Source organism: Lygodium microphyllum, chromosome 16, assembly GCF_053477565.2.
Source record: "Lygodium microphyllum isolate KBCC chromosome 16, Lygodium_microphyllum_v1.1.10, whole genome shotgun sequence".
Lineage (NCBI taxonomy): Eukaryota > Viridiplantae > Streptophyta > Polypodiopsida > Schizaeales > Lygodiaceae > Lygodium > Lygodium microphyllum.
Genome location: NC_141150.1, coordinates 41,962,692 through 41,981,157, shown reverse-complemented (window position 1 = coordinate 41,981,157; position 18,466 = coordinate 41,962,692). Strand labels below are relative to the sequence as shown.

The window sequence follows — 18,466 nt, the reverse complement described above, 5'->3', positions numbered from 1 at the left end:
ATATAGTATCAACCCTTTAATTTATCAATGTGCAGTAGAAACAAACTTGATAGCATATTATTTAAAAAAATTGAAACATTATCCCTAATAAGGGCAATATCAATGAGCTAGCTTGTACATCTATGAGACAAACCCCTATGTCTTGATTATAGTTACAAATTCTAAGTCACAATTAAGTCTCTAATAAATGGCAATTGCTACAATGCCCTTATCATCATTGTACTAATGTAGCTATGGTGATAGAGTTTTTCATTCCAATATGATCTTCTTGATAAGAATAGGCTCTAAAAGTAAGAAATCAAGGCAAAGAAACCATATAAGGGTAATACTCACGTGCACTTGTGCACTTTTGTTTTATTTTCAAATTTATTATACACATTGGTGTTGCAATTGTTGTATACTCTCAAATTCATTCAAAAGATCAAAATTGTGTACAAAAACATTAGGCACCTAGCTAGCGTGTAGGATGACCATGCATCACTATCTCATTGATCCATCATCTCATCATCTTTACATAACTCTTATTGTGGTGTAACTGTGTTGTGGATCATTTCCCACTAATAGTCCATCATCATGGAAATCTTCATGTAGAGGTTGAGGGGTAACTTTTTGATGTATAGACTCTTTTGTTTTGAAGCTAGCAAGCCTTTCTAAGCTCTTTACTGCATCCACCAAATGCTCCACTCTCAACACAAGCTCTATAAGCAAGAAAGCTATGGAAGCCATGGATAAAAAATCATCGAAAGATGCTAGTGTTTCATCTTCTATCTTGCCATCATAAGCTTGAACTTTAGGTTGAGAAGAATGAACTAATATTTGATTGCCATTGGTATTGTTATGAGTGCATTTAGTTTCCTCTACCAAATTTTCACTTGTGCTACTTTGCCAATTGCAAGTAGAAGTATCAACTAGTTTTTTTGACACTTCACACATATCATGTACAAATAATTGTGCTTTCTCTTCATTTACATGATGACTTGATGGAGGCCACCAAGATTGTGGGGCTATGACTTGTTCTTTTCTGATCAAATTAGTCCTTTGTATACGTAGAAGAAGAATAGTGCATGCATCCATATCTTTCTTAAAGTTCTTAACTTTCTCTAACAAGGGGCTCATTAGCTCATCTTTAGACTTCAACTCTTCATGTCGTTTTACACTCTTTCCCAATTCCTTAATCAATTTTGCTAGCTCTACCCCAATATTGAAACAAGGATTGGAGAAGGATCTGCGTAGTGCCAAGGGAACCTGTTTCAAGACATTGTAAGCATATGAAAGCTTGTTAGAACATGAAAAGCATTAGAGAAAGTTACTAAAAATGTTTAACCATTTCAAAGGGTTTAACTTGATGACTACTTACTCATCTTGTTGTTGTGTAAAATGCATGAGATAATCCTCAAAAGGGATTCAAGCACTTACTTGTACACTTGATCGAAAGCATGCATGTAAGGAGGCCACAATATAGCTGCAACTACGCAACTTTCCACCGACTTCAAGGTATTGTTTCCACACTATGTTTGAACTATTTTCTCTGAATATCCTAGGCTCCCAATTAGCAAAATTTGCCTACAATTGTACAAGTTTTAGAATACTTATGAGTTACTAATTGGAAAATATTTACAAAGATAATTAGATAAAAAATTCTTTAATTGTTAAATATTTAAAAAGATAACATGACCTATCTTAAAGTAAATGCTCAAGAATGTTAGGAAGTTAAAGCATGAGAAAGAGACAAATAACTACGGTAGTCATCAGTATAAGAAAGTGACGTATAGTATCACATGCATTCAAGCCCCTACTTATAAATTGTCCCATACATTATTGAGGCAACTTTTATCCCCTATATATAACCCTTTCCATATGTGTTTGAGGAAGCTTTATCTGCCTAAGTTAGAATTCACATTTCTATCTTAGAATTTAACAACACTCGTAGATTTCACCAATACTCTCTATAAAACAAGGTGTACAAAGACATTCTCTATTTATACGTGGGTCCAATTTATAACTAAAATATATTTTCAATTAACTCAAACCATATTCTAAACTATGTTATTGGTTAATTCACATCATAGGGGACTTTAATACAAATAGATTACCCCCAAAAACAATGAGTGAGTAAGAGTGCATGCATGTATGTGCATGTATACATATGGAAGATTAAATTGATCGTACCAGGGATTCTTCTTTAGCCCTTGAATGTAAGATAATGTTATTTTGCAAGTATGAGGGATCACTTAATGAATCTTCCCCATATACTCTTGTTCTTTTAAAGTATACCACCATGCTCTCTGCAAAAAGAATGAATTTGTAAGAAAATAAGAACTCGGGCGGCAATAAATGAAGTAACTAAAAAACTTGATGCAACATGCCTTCTCCTATGCTTTGAATTCATATGACAATCTAATGATTGTAAAAGTTTATATACATCTTTGATAGGTATATACAAATGTAAGAATCATAAAGAGTTCTAGTTTGCATTAAGGCATTATGAGTCTTTTGTTGAACATAAAAAAACAAAGGTGGTGCTGTTGGATACTTTCTAGGTGCGCATTATTTGGTTAAATTTGCATTATTAATGAAATTTGGTTGCATCGCATGAAAAGTTGTAATTTATTATAATAACAAGTTTTGGTGCATTTGACCTAAAAATGCTCCATCATTTGTATACATGGCAAGAGCTTCTACTCATGGAAATGAGATTTTGTTAAAGATAACAACAATCTGATGTACTTTCACTTACATTCTAGGAGCATGATATTATTAAAATTTCCATTGTCACACAGATGATGTGTGGATATAAGGAATCCTTTTTTGCAGTATTAGCAAAATTTAATTGTTTAGGAAAGTGGGTGTAAAACTCGTTGACGCTTACTAGTCTGAACCATGTTGTTAGGCTGTAGCCGGTGACGGGTATGTGGGGGTGGGGGTGGCGGTTGTCCAAAATAAAGAAACAAGCAGAGTGCTAGAAGAAGCAGCAGCAGACGAAAGAAGAGGAGGACTGCTGAGAGAGTACCTTCGAGAGCTCCAGCCAAAGCACCGAAGTTATGGGAGATGGCGTTGTGGAGGTCGTCGCCGGCCCACGCCGGCCATACCAACACGCTCACCAACATGCACACGCCCACGCCCAGCAGGATGGTGGCGAAGCGAGACACCGCAAGGCCCAGGTCGCTGCCCTCCTCTCGATAGCCCGACACCACTATCATGCTGAAGCTCAGCAGAAACACCACCACCCCATACTCGCACCTGCTCTTCACCCCCTCGCAGTAGCGTGCAAACGTAGCCATGGCTCCTTTCATAAGAACGAACGCGTCAGTTTCTGCCTAATTCCAGCAGTATTATGCAAGGAGGCAGAATCGAGATGGTCAAAACACTCTTCATTGTAAACACGTCGCGGAGAGAGAGAGAGAGAGAGAGTGTGTGTGTGTGTGTCTGTGTAGTTGTTTATTTTATGTTTATTTCCTATCTTTGTGTATGTGAATTTGTTTCATTAGGGATGGCCAAAAAGTATTTGCCAAGGGCTCAACCATTCTTTTTTCACATTTGAACAAGACATTCAAATGCTACATTCACCTCTTATATTCGAATGCCACATCCATTAAACATTAAAGATACTGACCTACTATGAACACGGATATGCCAATGACATAAGGCTCTCCCCGAGGTCCAGCTGAATCTGCCAGAAGTTCGACGATCAATGAGAGTATGCCAGCGAGGAGGGTTCCGAGAGCCCGGTTGAGGCCTTTGTAAAATGTAGCCCCTGCAAGGAATTCGCATGCCGTCCATTAGTAGTGCAAGGAACTGGGATTAATATCAACAGAACATGCACATGATTAACCCAGGCGGAAGTTTGCTAGGCCGAATTGTGATTATATTGATCAAGGAGATTAAGCGATCAGGCCTGGATTATGTTAATTGAAGCCAGTCAATTGATTTAATCTGCGGAGATTAAGCAAGGGCGAGATTATGTGATTTAAAGCTAATCAATGATTAACCTGCGGTTAGCTCGAAGACAAGCACGACGGTCATGACGGCCCAGATGGCGTCGACGCTGCCGAGCTTTCTGAAAATGTCTGACTGGAGGATGCTGAGAGACACGACGGACAACGCCAGGCCCACTTTCAGGGGGTGCGTCAACCGCCGCGGTATCGTCGGCCAGCTGCTTATACTCATGGAAAGCCTTGACGCCATGATAGCCAGCCGTGACGTCATCCAGCTGGAGGGCCGATTAGACGAGCAAGAAGTACTGCTGCTGCTGCTGCTAGTACTACTAAGATTAGTATTATCAATTGTAGTAGTAGCAGTAGTAGTACTACTACAAGAAGCATAAGAAGAAGTAGTAGTTGTAGCACCCTCACCCACGTAATTATCTTCCCCATCATCCATAACATTAACCCGAACCATAGTCTGCCCCTCAGCCCTACCCTCTTTATCGTCTCCATCACCTACAATATGATTAACCCTAACCGTGTAATTGGCCGTGGACTTAGCACTATTATCGTCTCGACCAGTACCTACACCATTATCCCTAACCGTATCAGCCGTCGAGTACATAGCAGCAGCAGCAGCCTCATCGGCTGGCGCCCGATTGAGCTGCCGGCCCCCACTCATCATATTTGTTGGTGAACTTCCAACTTATGTGACAACACTAATACGAACAGTACTGCGATTGGCTTCTCGTTCGTCCTTATAAGAACAGTACTGAATCCTGATTTCGCATGATCCAAGCGCATTGTTGTTGATGTCTGCTTTATACTTGCGTTGCGTCTTCTCATCAGCCTATTAATTATTTCACAGCATTGTGGGACTCCGTGTCGTGGTCCTTCTTTGTACTTTTTGTACGTTGTCGTTGCCTACGCATCGGTGAATATCCTCGGTGATTGTGACACTGCCGACAGTGATCACTGTTTCAATTAGTTAGGTGCCAAAGTGAGCTCCCTTAGGGTGCAACCTTACCTCATCACCGAGTATTTGTCTCATGCCGTATGTGGATCGATTGATGAGCGCAGAGAGTTCAAACCATCCTAGTCGTAGCATCCCATAGGGAACCATAGAACATCCCATGGAGAAACATGCACCTCCCGAATGGACCCTTCAACAAGGGGACTTCCTTTAGGGATAAACCCTAGCACTCCTTCAAGGATAACCCGTTGCCCATTCACTCTTCGAATCTCAAAATGCCCTATCACGACTCTTTCTCGGTGCCCTCTCACGTAGGGCCCTTTAGGTTAATCTGGACCATCTCAACGCAACCTCTCATGACGTAGGATCAATCTTGACTCAAAAGTTCATACGAGACCCTATCTTTATCACCTCTCATACCTAACCAGTCAACATCCTCACCACTAGTCAACATCCTCACCACTACCCTACCTTTGTTGTCTCTGTTAGGTACTACCTACACACAGATAAACTCAACATTCTCACTTATGTACAAAACCCATTGCTCAATTTGTACATCCTAACTTCCTTGTTTTAATGTCTTGGATGAGATGGTGCACTCAACTTTCTATATGCCCAATATGTCTTCTCTTTTTGTTTCTTTGTGAACCATTGTGAAGAAAGGAGTGGAAGGGAAAAAAAGGAGGTTCTCAAAGTTACTCATTAATATGAAAGCTCTTTCCCTCTTGTCTTCCACATGTCAATGCTCTATTAACTTTGAAGGACCAATATTTGCTTGCATATTATGTTCCAACATCTGTCAATGGTTTTTAGAAGCTCCTTGTCATGAACAACTTTATGCTTTTACATGTGTCTACAACATAGCTATTTCTAGACAAGAAACATAGTGCTTCTTGCTCAAGGACACAATTACATATTGCTTTAAAGTTCATTGGCCAATTAGTAATGTTGTATGTTGTGTGATACTAATTATGCACAATAAGTGGTAAAATACTTTGAGTGACTACATTCATCAAAGTACCTATCTATATCTACTTGTAAATGAAAACCATTCTTTACAATATCTCCAACTTATGACTTAGTTTTAAACCTTGACATTTTCAATGCTAACTTGTTACTTGAAGAGTTTTGATAATTTGTTAATCATAAGGATTACTTGTTACATCGATAGTGATTGTAAGTTCTTCCTTAGCAAGAACGTATTATAAGCATGAAATAGAATGAGAAAAGCATGTGATTATCTTGTAGCTTTTCTCAAATTAACAAGATTGGAGATATTCAATTTAATTTTTGCTTACTTTCTAAACATAAAGGATATCACTACTCTTCCTTTTACTTTACGTAGTTTAAAGTAACAAGGTCATGTAGAAACTATACTTGTCTAACAAGATACCAATTTCATTTTTCATACAAAAAAGAGAAAGGATATAGTGGCTTTGTTTTCAACCTTAGACTTAATGTTTGTGAAGAAAGATAATCATGTGACTCATGAAGATCATAAGTGCTACTAGAACTGAGGGTCTATAGTGACACACAAAAGTAGAAAAAAAAATGCATCATGTGTCATTGCTTAAATGGAAAATTACTACCCATGTAGGTTACATCTATGATGCTACTTCCATATCACAAACATAATCTTTTAAGTGATATAATATTTGTTAACATTGATTATGCAACACATATAATAGTGATGAATACTTCACTTTGAAAAGGCTTCACATTGTAAAGTTGATGCAAAGGAGATGCTTGAGAGAAGCGAATTAGATAATCACATACATACATCTCATAGTAACACATAATTTTATTTATTAAAAATCAAAATGCACCTAAAAAAGTTCATATAATTAAGCTTGATTTTTTTGACACACTAAAAGCATAATAGCAACACCAAAATATTTTACAAGAATTTAAGATCAATAAAGGAAACTAAATAAAATGTGTTCATGTGGGCATGATTAATCATAAATTTGTAAAGGAGAGTTCACACATGTCTTCTATAGTGTAGGCTCAAACATAGAATGAGTTTTGAGTATATCATAACTAAACCTTGAATAAAAACATCCTTTGATAGGAACATAAAAGTACCTATTTGACTTTAGGCTACATCTCAAAATTTGCCATAGACCCACCTTTGAATATCTTGCCAACTCCCTTCATAGATCTTGAAAGTCCATAAGGGGGAAGTCTCTCTTATTTATCTTTTTTTTTTCGCACTGGTCATTTAACTCAAAATAGTAAATGGGACTCCAATGAAATTATGTTTGGTACATTCCGCTTTCTTCTTGTGAAACTTATCAATCTTTAGGTATCCATGAACACAGATATGGGCTCCAATACCTTGATGAAATTTGGCACTTGCATGATGCACCTACATGCTAGGCTTGATGTTGTTGTGCTCCTGGTTGCTTACCTCATGATGTTATGCCTTGCTCCTACCAAGTTGATGAATATCTTCTTCCCTATTATCTTTTCATTCGCATCTACCACCAAATCAAAAACCTCATTGTTGATAGTCTAAAGGGAAGATCTATTGCTATCTCATCTTATCATGCTTGAGCTCTAATATTTTATTGATGTTTCCTATTTGATGTTAGCCTATTGCACAGAATCCTCGTATTGTGTTGCATTGTCTTTCTATAGTGGTAGTTAGAAAGACACCTTTAAGAAACACATGAGCTACCTCTAATAAACATAGTAACTAACATGATGAAAGCCTCAATAATGAGTATCCTTTCCTTGCAACAAACTCTTGTCACCATAGTGAGAAAGACTTATGTGGTTCTAAGTGACCACCACCATTGATAAACTTTAGATCCACTCGAAGCCTATGCTGTTACTCACCACGAAGCATGCTCCTCATATACTCTTCACTAGTAGGATATGGTGGTGCACTACACCCCATAGATGTCAAACAATTGTGCACTTGGAATTGAATGTTCCGAGATGAAGCAAAAGGCATTTTTCTATTAGCATCACACTTTAAATTATTGGTAGACAAAATTCAACTTAATACTATTAGCATGCATAGCCACTTTGATTGGTCTTATAGGAAAGCATGTGAATCTTTTAGAAGAATAGATTGGCCCCATGTATCTCTATGCGTGGAAATATCTAAAGGAGTGAGATTAACATTCGATACAAAGGAAGTGAGGGAAGTAGCCAAAATATTAGGATTAGTAGAAAATATAGGTGATGATGTACCATATGGAGTAGAAGATAAGGAGATACTTGATATTAATTTGAAGTTGAGTTTGCATAAATAGGGGCTTCCATAGTAGAGGATGATGTGGGATGTGCAAGATAGAGAGAGCCATTGAGAGAAATCCAAAAAATCACATAGGAGCTCCTAAAAACACAGGGAAGGAGACCTTCCCTTCATGGAAACCACCTTCTTTACTACAAGAAACTTTCCTATAAATAGAAGAGAAATGAAGATAATCAAATTTGACTACTAGCAGTCCCATCCCATTTAATAATTATATAGAGCCTCCATATATAGAACTAGTAATGGTTGCTAGTGCAATTGCAACTACTAATCACATAGGAAACATAATTGGAAACTCAATTAACAATTTGACAAGTAATTATTGTCCCTATGTGAGCATTTTTCATTTAAGCATTTATTTTTCCTGATGTGACTCTATGGAGTAAGACAAATTTAATGTCTATGTTGCATGCACACAATCATAATTTGTCATCTCTATACACAATTGTCATTTGTTATACTCCTCTCTCCTTTACTCATTGTTGTTATAAATATGCTTTAATAGAGATATTCACATTTTGGATAGGAAAATGGTATGTTTACCTTATTGTAAATTTACAAATGAAAGGTTTTCAAATTAGGCCTTGAATATATACGATAGCAAGTGTTTATATATATTAAACCTCTCTCTCTCTCTCTCTCTCTCTCTCTCTCTCTCTCTCTCTCTCTCTCTCTCTCTCTCTCTCTCTCTCTCTCTCTCTCTCTCTCTCTCTCTCTCTCTAAGGAAAATAAAAAGATCCATCTTTGAGGTGATAGGGGAACATATTTTGTGAATAAATAAGACAAGCAAGATTCATCTTTAGGTTGATAAGGGGTACATATTTCTCACATTGGTATTATTTTCTCATTGTAGCATATGAAGGGTAAACAAAATATAAGATAGAAATATACAAAAATCTATTTTGAAATGCCAGGTCTTGCCATCATAATTAGTATCAATATTCACTTTAGTTTGTTTGCATCAGTATAATTGTTGAAATAAATGATGTGAAAGGTGGAGCAAAAGGTGACGACACAAGTGAAAGAAAAAGATGCAAGAGTTATAGAGATTCAAGCAAGAGAGAACAAGACCATGTGTGGTAACTTCAACGGTCACAATGTGTGACTTGCCTTCCCTTATTCTATAGTCATAGAAAGAATGAAGAATAAATTGACAGTGATGGGGAGCTGCCATCTGTAGGATACAAGTGTTCAAGTAGTAGGTACAAGTAAATGTAGACGACTAGGCATAGGCATCCTTTAGCCCCCAACAACCTCCCATTTAAAGGAGAATATGTTTGAGTGTGGAGAAAACAAGAAAAAAGTGACAAAGTATGAGATGTACACATACACACAATAGGATGAGGAACAACCATCACCTCCTTATATGCCCATCATCTTCCTAAGGAAAGCATATCATTCCACTAGAAGACTTCTAGTGAGCACTTCTGCAAGATTCTCATCAAACAAGGTCTTGATAAGCTCTATTTTCTTGTTGTCCTCAACCACCTCTTTGATAAAGTGGTAATGGATCTCAATATGCATAGTCTTCATATAAAATATTGAAATATGTGTCAATTGGATGGTACGCATAGAGTTCAAATGCAATGTAGGAGTCATAATGCTTCTTTGCAAGTCTTACTGGGACTGTAATGTACTTAGCCTTGGTAGTAGACAAGGATATACATTCTTATATCCTCAATATCCAAGAAAAAACACCTCCAATAAAGATAAAGACCTAGCCAGAGGTGGAGTTCCTACTATCCGCATGTCTTGCTCAGAGTCTATGAAGCCCATGACTAGAAGATCCCTTCATGGCATCCCAATGTCACTTGCTAGGTATTGCCATATAATGATTCACAACTCCCACTACAAATGCTATGTTAGTCTAGTGGCCATCATGGTATACATCAAGTTGCCCACTATGGATGTATATGGAAATTTGTCCATCATGGTATATATCAAGTTGTCCACTAACTTTTCCATCTCAGTCTTCTCATAATTTGATTGGGGATAATATGTTTGACTAACCTTCACATGAGAAGGTAATGAACAACCAATAAGCTTACCACCCTACATATGGAACTACTTAAGGGCTTTATAAATGTGCTCCTTCTGAGACAAGTAGAGGAGTCCTACTTTCCCTTATTCTATTGTCATAAAAAGAGTAAAGAATAAAGTGATAGTGATGGTGGCTGCCACCTATAGGGTGCAAGTGTGTAGGTAGGAAGTATAAGTAAATGTAGGGAGCTTGAAACAAGCAGATTTTAATCCCTAACATGGTGGAATAAGCAACACTAATAAGTTCATTATTCAACACAATTGTGTTTTCACCATGCATAGAAAATTATCTTGATGGATATGCCAACATGTGCAAGGGGAGAAAAAATAATAAGCATCTGACCCCTTGTAGAGGGAGATCCTTGTTGTTCATGCTTGCTATTATTTTAGAGAGAAATTATATTGATGGATATACTAATGTGTGCCTCCAAGGGCTTGCTCTACTAGAAGAGAATCCCATGGGTCAAGATCCCCTTGTAAAGATTTATGCACAATAGTTGGAGGGAGAGGATCTACCCTCCAAGTAAAAATCTTTCTCCATCTATCCTCGCAAAACCCAATTAATAAGACAATATATACTCAATACATATGTCTAGAAAGAAGGATCCCTTCAATGACAATATACACTAAGATCTAGGCTTGTATTTACACATGGAAATCGTTAAATAGTACACATGTGCACATGAAAGTCATTAAATAGTACACATGTAAGCTCATAGAAATCTTAAATTAAATACTAAATTTATTTATGGTGAATAAATACTAGACATAGGTTAATTGTATGCTAGGCATAGACTAAAGGCATGCTAGAATAAGGCATAGGCTAAGTATATGATATGCTAAGAGTACATTATGCTAAGGGTGTGTTAGGCATACACCAATCATACACCAAGTATATGCTAACTGTATGGTACATTAAGGATATGCAATCCATAGGATAAGCCTTAGCCTAGCATACATTTAAGATATCCTTAGCCCAATTTATGCTAGGCGTTGGCTAAGGATACACCAACGTAGGTTAAGCGTATACTAATCATATGCCTAACATATGTCATGTATGCTATGCTAAGCCTTAGAGTAGCTTACAGTTAGCCAAATACACTACATTGAGCCTTGCTGTAGTACACACTTAGCTTGCACCTACCATATCCTTTCTTTCTCTATTATTTTTCCCTCTTCTCTTTCTCTCCCAATGTCTCTCTTCTCCCTTCTCTCTATTCTATCTCCTCTCTCTCTCTCTCTCTCTCTCTCTCTCTCTCTCTCTCTCTCTCTCATCCCAATGTGGAAGCCTATAATGAACAGAAAAGTCAACGACAATAAAAGTGCTAGTGCTAGCTATTATATTTGGTGGATAAATGTTGTTAGGAAATGTTGAAGCCTATAATCAAAATTAAGGTTAAGGAAAGCCAAATATGATAAAAGTGCAAGTGATGGCTATTATTTTTGGAGCTTCAGTGTGTTATTGGGCACTTATATTATAAGTTTGTACTTCATGGGTATCATATTATTATGGTTATATTATTTGTGAGAGTTGGGCTCATTACATTTGTGCACATTGTATTTAGTACCCACAGTTGCATTCATCACATCTCCAATTGTTGTATAGATTTTGCACATGAAAATGCAAACCATGGAAGCACCATGAACCATGCCCGACTTCTTACTGTATGATGCAAGAAACTCATCACACAGGGATGGATCATCTGGAATCAATGGGAATGAAGCAGCCATGAAAGTCGCAAGTCCTGCTTTCGCTATAGGCTCAAAAGCTAGTAGGGAAGAAAAATCCCTACTGATCAACGGGACATACTGGATAAGAGGAAGAGCGTGAGGCGCCATTCAGATGGAAAACACACACACCACAAACACAGAAAATCACAAAGAATGCCTGCAAAACAACCAAAGGGCTATAAAAAAGAAATCAATCTAAAGAAATACACACACATAGACGTAACTAACTAATTTACCACCTCAAAAAACCCACATCCTAGAAAAAATTCGACATGACCTCTACACATATGTGACCGAAAACTTCATGCGATGCAACAAGAAGGCACCCAAAACTCCGTATCAAGCAAAAAAAGAGAAAAAACTACAAACCGCACCCGTAATCGTAGCACATAACCAAACCATAATACCATAAAAATCAAATTAGGAACTGACCATAACTTTTGACCAACAATTTCAACTAAGAGGACTTTACGTGTCCATCCCACGAAGCGTGTTTATTAAAAAGGGGCAAAAAAAGTGTAGTGAGGGGAAATGGTTTTAATGAAGGGTTCATTTTAGGAAATTATTAACAATGGGTGACATTTTATTAGGTTATAAACCTTAATAAGAAAACAACGGTTCTTTTTTAAAATTTTAATTACAATTTATTAGGGTGAAACGGTGCTTTAACGAAACCCGGACTGCGATTCCCAAACTGGATTCTCTAAATGTAAATTCATTAATTAAAAATTAATGGTGATGTAAAGCGCTTTTTTGCCAGCGCGTGCTTTTTTGTGACGACTAGTTCATTTTTATTAAAAATTAAGGTGCCTCTTAAGTGCACGTAGCACGTGCAAAGTGAATGACTGGTTGATTTTAAATTATTAGAAATGGTGTGTTTAGCGTGAATGCGCATGAAAAAGTGGGTGAATATAGTTCATTTTAGCAATTAATTGTGGTTAAGGGAGAATGAAAATGAATAAAACTTAAAAAATAAATACTTGATAGGGGTGTGTATGCAATAGACTGAAGGCGCATTGAGTAGACTCCCAAATGCAAGGAACCCTGTCAAAAAAACAAACACCACTACTGGAAAAAATAAAGCATATCAGTGTGTTTGTTTGATTTTGATTTGATTTTATTTATTTTTGGGTGATTTTTTTTTTTCATCTTTGAATTTTAGGCGTGTTTGTATTTTGTATAGTGTTAAGTTAGTTAGTTTGTTTTTCTTTTATTCTTTTTCTTGTTTGTTTTTTTTTAATAACTAAAATGGGATATAGGACGCATGAATATGTTGTAAAGTGTAAGGATGAGATTTTAGTAATCCAACAAGTGTTAACAATGTGTTGTAATTCATCCATGATTTTTTAACTGATTTTTGGAATTTAAAATAAATTTTCATGACATGAGGTAATAACATTTAGGATTTTGGCTTCAAATAATACTTTTGCCATTTATGGAAGCATTTTCAATTGAGAAATTATTGGCAAAAGGGACAAGGGGATTTGTGAATTTTTTTGGAATTTTTGTGGGAATATTTTTGAATTTTTACCAATTTTTAATGAATTTTACTCATTTTGCATGTATTTTTGAAGGAATTTTTAAATTTTGAATTTTTTTGTAATTTATTTTCTTGAAATTCAAATTTAAAAAATATTCCAAATGATTTTACTAATGTTGAAAAAAATTTAGAAAAATTTAGAAAAATTTAGAATTTTTTTAAATTTTAAATAAATTTTAGGTTTTTTAAAAGTGTTTTATATTTATTTTTATGTGTTTTTATGTATTTTGCGGGTTTGAAAATAAAAGGCGGTACCCGAGCTGCGTGTGAACAACGGAGGATGACTGTGTGTGAACGGCTGGTTGCAACACACCACCGCATGGATGAATCAGAAGTGCGTTCTCGTGCGTGAACGCCCGCTAGTCACACCTGTACAGCGAGAACGACCGCACGGCGGGAGAACAACAGAGGTGAAGGGAGAAGGGGCAGAAACGGGGGCTGGAAGGGAGTAACCTAAGTGAATTAGGTGACTGAGTAGGTTAAGTTAATTAGGTTAACTTAGGCAGTGAAAGCAATTAAGTTAGTTTAGTTTCTTAAATCAATTAGGTGAGGTTAGTCTATTAAGTTGATTAGGTAGGTTAGTTTGTTAAGTTATGTTAGTTAGGTTAGGGTAGGGTAAGTAAATTAAAGGGTGTTAGTACTAACTAGGGGTGGGGGAAGGGGGGACGGCCGGTGACGGCGGCGGGGGAGGAGGAGGAGGAGGAAGAGATGCGGCGAGGCGGGCGGCAGGAGGTGACCGCGTGAAGGGAGAGGAGGAGGGAGTGGAGGAGATGAGGGAGAGGATGACGGGTGGCAGGAGGTTGGAGGCAGGGCGGCACAGGTGACGGGGAGAAGAAGGGTGCGGTTGGAGGCAGGGTGGCACAGGGCAGCACAAGCGACGGGGAGAAGAGGAGCGAATGGAGAAGGAGAGGGCGCACGGGAGTAGGTAAGCAGTTGTTTGTTTTTTTTAAAAAAATATAAATAATAAACATTAAATTTGTTTTAAATTAAAATTTTGTTTTTCTTATCAATTTAGGTATTGCTAGTGTGTCCTGGGATTGGTTTTCTTTTTTTCTTTTTTTTTGTTCTTTTTTGTTAAATATTATTTGTGTTCTTTATGTTGTGTGTGTTTTTTTGTTTTTTTTGTTTTTTTTTTTGGTTAAAAATTAATGGAATGGGGGTTGTTAGGTTTTTAAGTGTGTTTGGTTTTGTTCTTTTTGTTTGTTGGTTTTTTAAAAAATAAAAACAAATAGAAAATGGGTGTACAAAAGGAACGCACCCTCGGCCCGCACGCATGCGCGAGACGGGGGTAAAAAAATTTGCAATGATAGGATCAAATGGAGCAAGGACAGCAATGCGCGAACCACAGACACCACGGGGGTGTCTCGAGGCACATAAAACCAAAAACAAGCGTGTTCACGTGCGGCACGAGAAACGCGGTCACACAGCAAAAAGAAAGAAAAATTAATAAAACCCAAACCGTACATCAGATCAAAAATCCGTAAAAAGGAAAAATGTGCCGAGAGACGAGGGAAAAATGATGGAAAAATGTGACATGGGTTCCGGGGCAAAAGCAGGGTGTTCACATGGGAAAAACACAACAAATAACCCCAAAAACACTCGAAAAAATTAATAACTAAAAATTTGACAATCTGAAGAGGGGGAAAAAAAAGAAAGTGGGGGAAAGGCCAACAAGACATAGTTGTCAAGTTAAACTGAAATTCCAATGCAAATAGGGTAGGTTCACATGGAAAAATGTGAAAAATAGACACGAAAAGGGCTTGAAAACACGCAAAAATTAATAACGGACCAACCGTGCATCGGAATGACACAGAATAAAAAGAAAAAATGTCAGGGGAACGGGTAGGATAGGGGTGGCATATCAGATTAGGGTTCTAAAGCAATGAAGATGCATTCACATGGAAAATCGTCCAAGTTATAAGAATTGCGTTAAAAATTAATAACTTTAGAATTGTTTGCCGGAACAGGGGTTGGTAAAAAGAAAAAATAGGCAGTTCGAAGGGACAAACAGGAGTGTAAGGTTGGATTGGGATTCCGATAAACGTAGGGTGCGTTCACATGGAAAAATCACAAAACAAAGAATAAAGGAAAACGGCCAAAGAACAGCTCCAGGGACAGGGTGAAATAGAACGGAGGAGTGGAGAAGGGACCCCATCAGGGTAAAATGAAGTCATGGAATAGATGCATGATCATAGCAGGGTATATGCATGGGGGTATACAACATAGACGCACAGGGACTGGAGCCCCAAGAGGAACACCAAGGAAAAGGGGATTCTATTGCAAGAAAATCTATCTTGTAACATCAACAAGCTTTTATTTCATTCTTTTGATGACCAAAACAAAGAAAACAACAATTCTTCACGCAGCATCATAATAGATATCTCCCACGGATTTAATAGAATTAACCATAGTCTTCAGCATCTTCATAGAATCCATCAATATAACAATGAACACAAAATAATACACCATTTTGGAATGGAAATCAATCACATAATATTCATCTTCCATGTCTTCATAGTTCTCTCTCTCAATCTCTCATATACAGTTACATTGTTTTGATAGAATTGACTATCTCTGGCTCTCTCTCTCTCTCTCTCTCTCTCTCTCTCTCTCACTCACTCAATAGTACATCATCTTCTCACTACAATACTCTCATAATAACTCTCAATAATCCTTCTTAGGTCGTGGATGCACCTCCCAAGATTTATGTCTGATATGAAGAGGCGCCAGAGCCACTATAGTGTCTCTTCACAGCTCACTACTGTACTCAGTCTTCAGCAGCTACTTCTTCCATTTGTTTTAGCTCTTTTGAACTTAGATTCATCCTTTCCAAAAGTTAGAAAATTTTCCCAAAGTCACATATACATTCTACAAAACACTTACAGAAGGTCTACAGAACAGTATAGTACATTACCAGAGCAGATACAGAGCAGTTATAGAGCAGAGACAGAGCAGAGACAAAGGCTCTACAGAAGGTTTACAGAGGGTTACATAAGGTTATCAGAACCTCATAACTCATACTAAAACCATTCCAAACTATCAAAAACTATTCAATAAGCTTCCAAAAGATTTCAATCTTCATCAATCATCAATCCATGCTTCATACATAAGAAAATCAGAACAAAATAGAAGCTATACAAAAGGTATACAGAACCAATCAGAACCTATCAGAACATCATAGAGCTTTATATCTCCACTGAAAATCATCATGAACTTCTAAAACATAATCAATATCATCCAAAATACTCTCAAACACTTCCATTAACAACCATACATCACTCTAAATCCATAAAAAATCAATCATTCAGACCTCAAAAACAACAAAAATCAGTCAAAAATTCAGTCTTTTTCCACTCTCAACATATCCCCACACTTAGAAAGGAAGCCTCCTTGCGACCTAAGGAAAATAATAATATAAGTTCACTAAAGAGCTCAATGCTATCTTCCATAGGATCTTTAACAATCTCTCCAAACCACGACCCCAACTTATCACCTGTATCTCTTAAAAAAAACTACTAAAGGAAAACTTCGTTATTCATTAACTCATCTGATAATCATTTAAAAGTCATAACAAATTTATAAAGGATATAAGAGGTTCTTCTTCAGCTTTCACCATAGGCTTTCCATTCACCATCAATAGTTTGAAAAGAGCTCTTGAACAATTTATCCTCAATCAACATGATCTCATCACATACAATTAACCCACAACACACACACAAACACTAACACAACCATCTGAATGACACCTCCAAAAAGAGATATATATCATTAAGAATCATCCAAAATACATTGCAAAGGCATCAATGAAGGTGATCCCTTTTGAAGGCTTGGTGGTTTCAAAAACGATCCATGGAGAAGGACTCATCTACAAATGTCTTTGGACGATTTTGAAAGAATTGTAGACATCACATCCTTTCTAGCAAAACAACATATCTGCTAGGGAGTCATAGGGCATGAAAATAGAGGGCATCCAACTATTGGGAATCGATGTTCACATTGACATTCATACAAAGCTTTGGAATGGTCTTTTGATCATTATGGGAATGCATATGCATGTATGCTAGATACCAAGCAAAATCAGCTGTCAATCTCACTGAACGATCTAGAGATTGTGAATATTGATGAGTAAAATAAAGGTAATTCTGGTATGCTTGATTGGCAGTTGTCCAATCCCTTGGAATTAGTGGCCAGTTTATCTGTGGTCCCGTAAGAGAATCAGTCGAGCTCCATCCTCTTCTTCTTGGAATCTGCTGATCAAATCCATCGTACTCACTAACCAACTGAGGGGGTTGAGAAATAGAAGTGGCAGGAGATGGAAGTGGAATAAGTAAAAGAGGATGAAGAGATGGGTAGGAAAAATCATAAAAGGAGGAATAAGATAAAGAAGGAGTGGCTGAAAATTTAAGTGAATTAGTTAGGAAAGGTATCAATTGATAAACAAGAAAAGTAGAAGATATATGGATAGATGGTGAAGGGCATAGTGGAGAAGGGGAAAATACTCGATCTTCGATGAAAGAACAATAGGTAAATATAGGAATTTGAGAAAAACCTTGAGGTTGGAAAAGAAGAGGTAAGATTGCTGCTGAATTGGTTTTATTAAGGGAAAGATAAGTATCATAGCGATGAGCCATTTGTTGGTAGTACAATAGGCTAGGAAGAGAGGGACCTAAAACAAATCTTCTTTTGTAGGCATTAAAAAAGGTTGAATCAAATGGATGGTTCTTGGAAAGGTAAGCTAAAAGATCCACCCTCAGTTAGTTAGTGCTCTGCACATAGGTAGAAGCTGTATTCTGACGTTGATTCAGAACTACAGAATCAATCATTGAGTGCCATGAATTGTCAGGGCAAGTAGCCACTTTTCAAGAATAACACTGGAACATGTCATCTATCTGCAACTCCAAATAGTTGACATACAAGACAGCTTGCAAAACCACATCCCCCACATACCAGGCCATATCTACATCATCTGAAATTAACAAATCACCGCGTAGATA

The 18,466-nt window shown here is 37.2% G+C and overlaps 1 protein-coding gene across 1 annotated transcript; it reads right to left on the bottom strand.

The window, feature by feature from the left end:
* Positions 1 to 331: 331 nt before the first annotated feature.
* Positions 332 to 4,695, bottom strand: LOC148022741 (aluminum-activated malate transporter 12-like). Its single transcript, XM_087695120.1, has 6 exons — positions 3,990 to 4,695; positions 3,614 to 3,754; positions 3,011 to 3,286; positions 2,170 to 2,285; positions 1,417 to 1,563; positions 332 to 1,245 (listed from the first exon to the last, which is right to left on the bottom strand). Exons 1-6 carry the CDS (start codon positions 4,606 to 4,608, stop codon positions 511 to 513), a joined length of 2,034 nt encoding a protein of 677 aa, XP_087551246.1. The 5' UTR covers positions 4,609 to 4,695; the 3' UTR covers positions 332 to 510.
* Positions 4,696 to 18,466: the final 13,771 nt, after the last annotated feature.

Excerpts from the sequence above, each read along its gene's own strand:
- LOC148022741 (XM_087695120.1), bottom strand. The coding sequence starts at position 4,608 with ATGATGAGTGGGGGCCGGCAGCTCAATCGGGCGCCAGCCGATGAGGCT. Across the intron at positions 3,755-3,989 it reads TGTCTTCGAGCTAACCGCAG|GGGCTACATTTTACAAAGGC; the intron begins GTTAATCATTGA and ends AATTCCTTGCAG. Across the intron at positions 1,246-1,416 it reads GCTTTCGATCAAGTGTACAA|GTTCCCTTGGCACTACGCAG; the intron begins GTAAGTGCTTGA and ends GTCTTGAAACAG.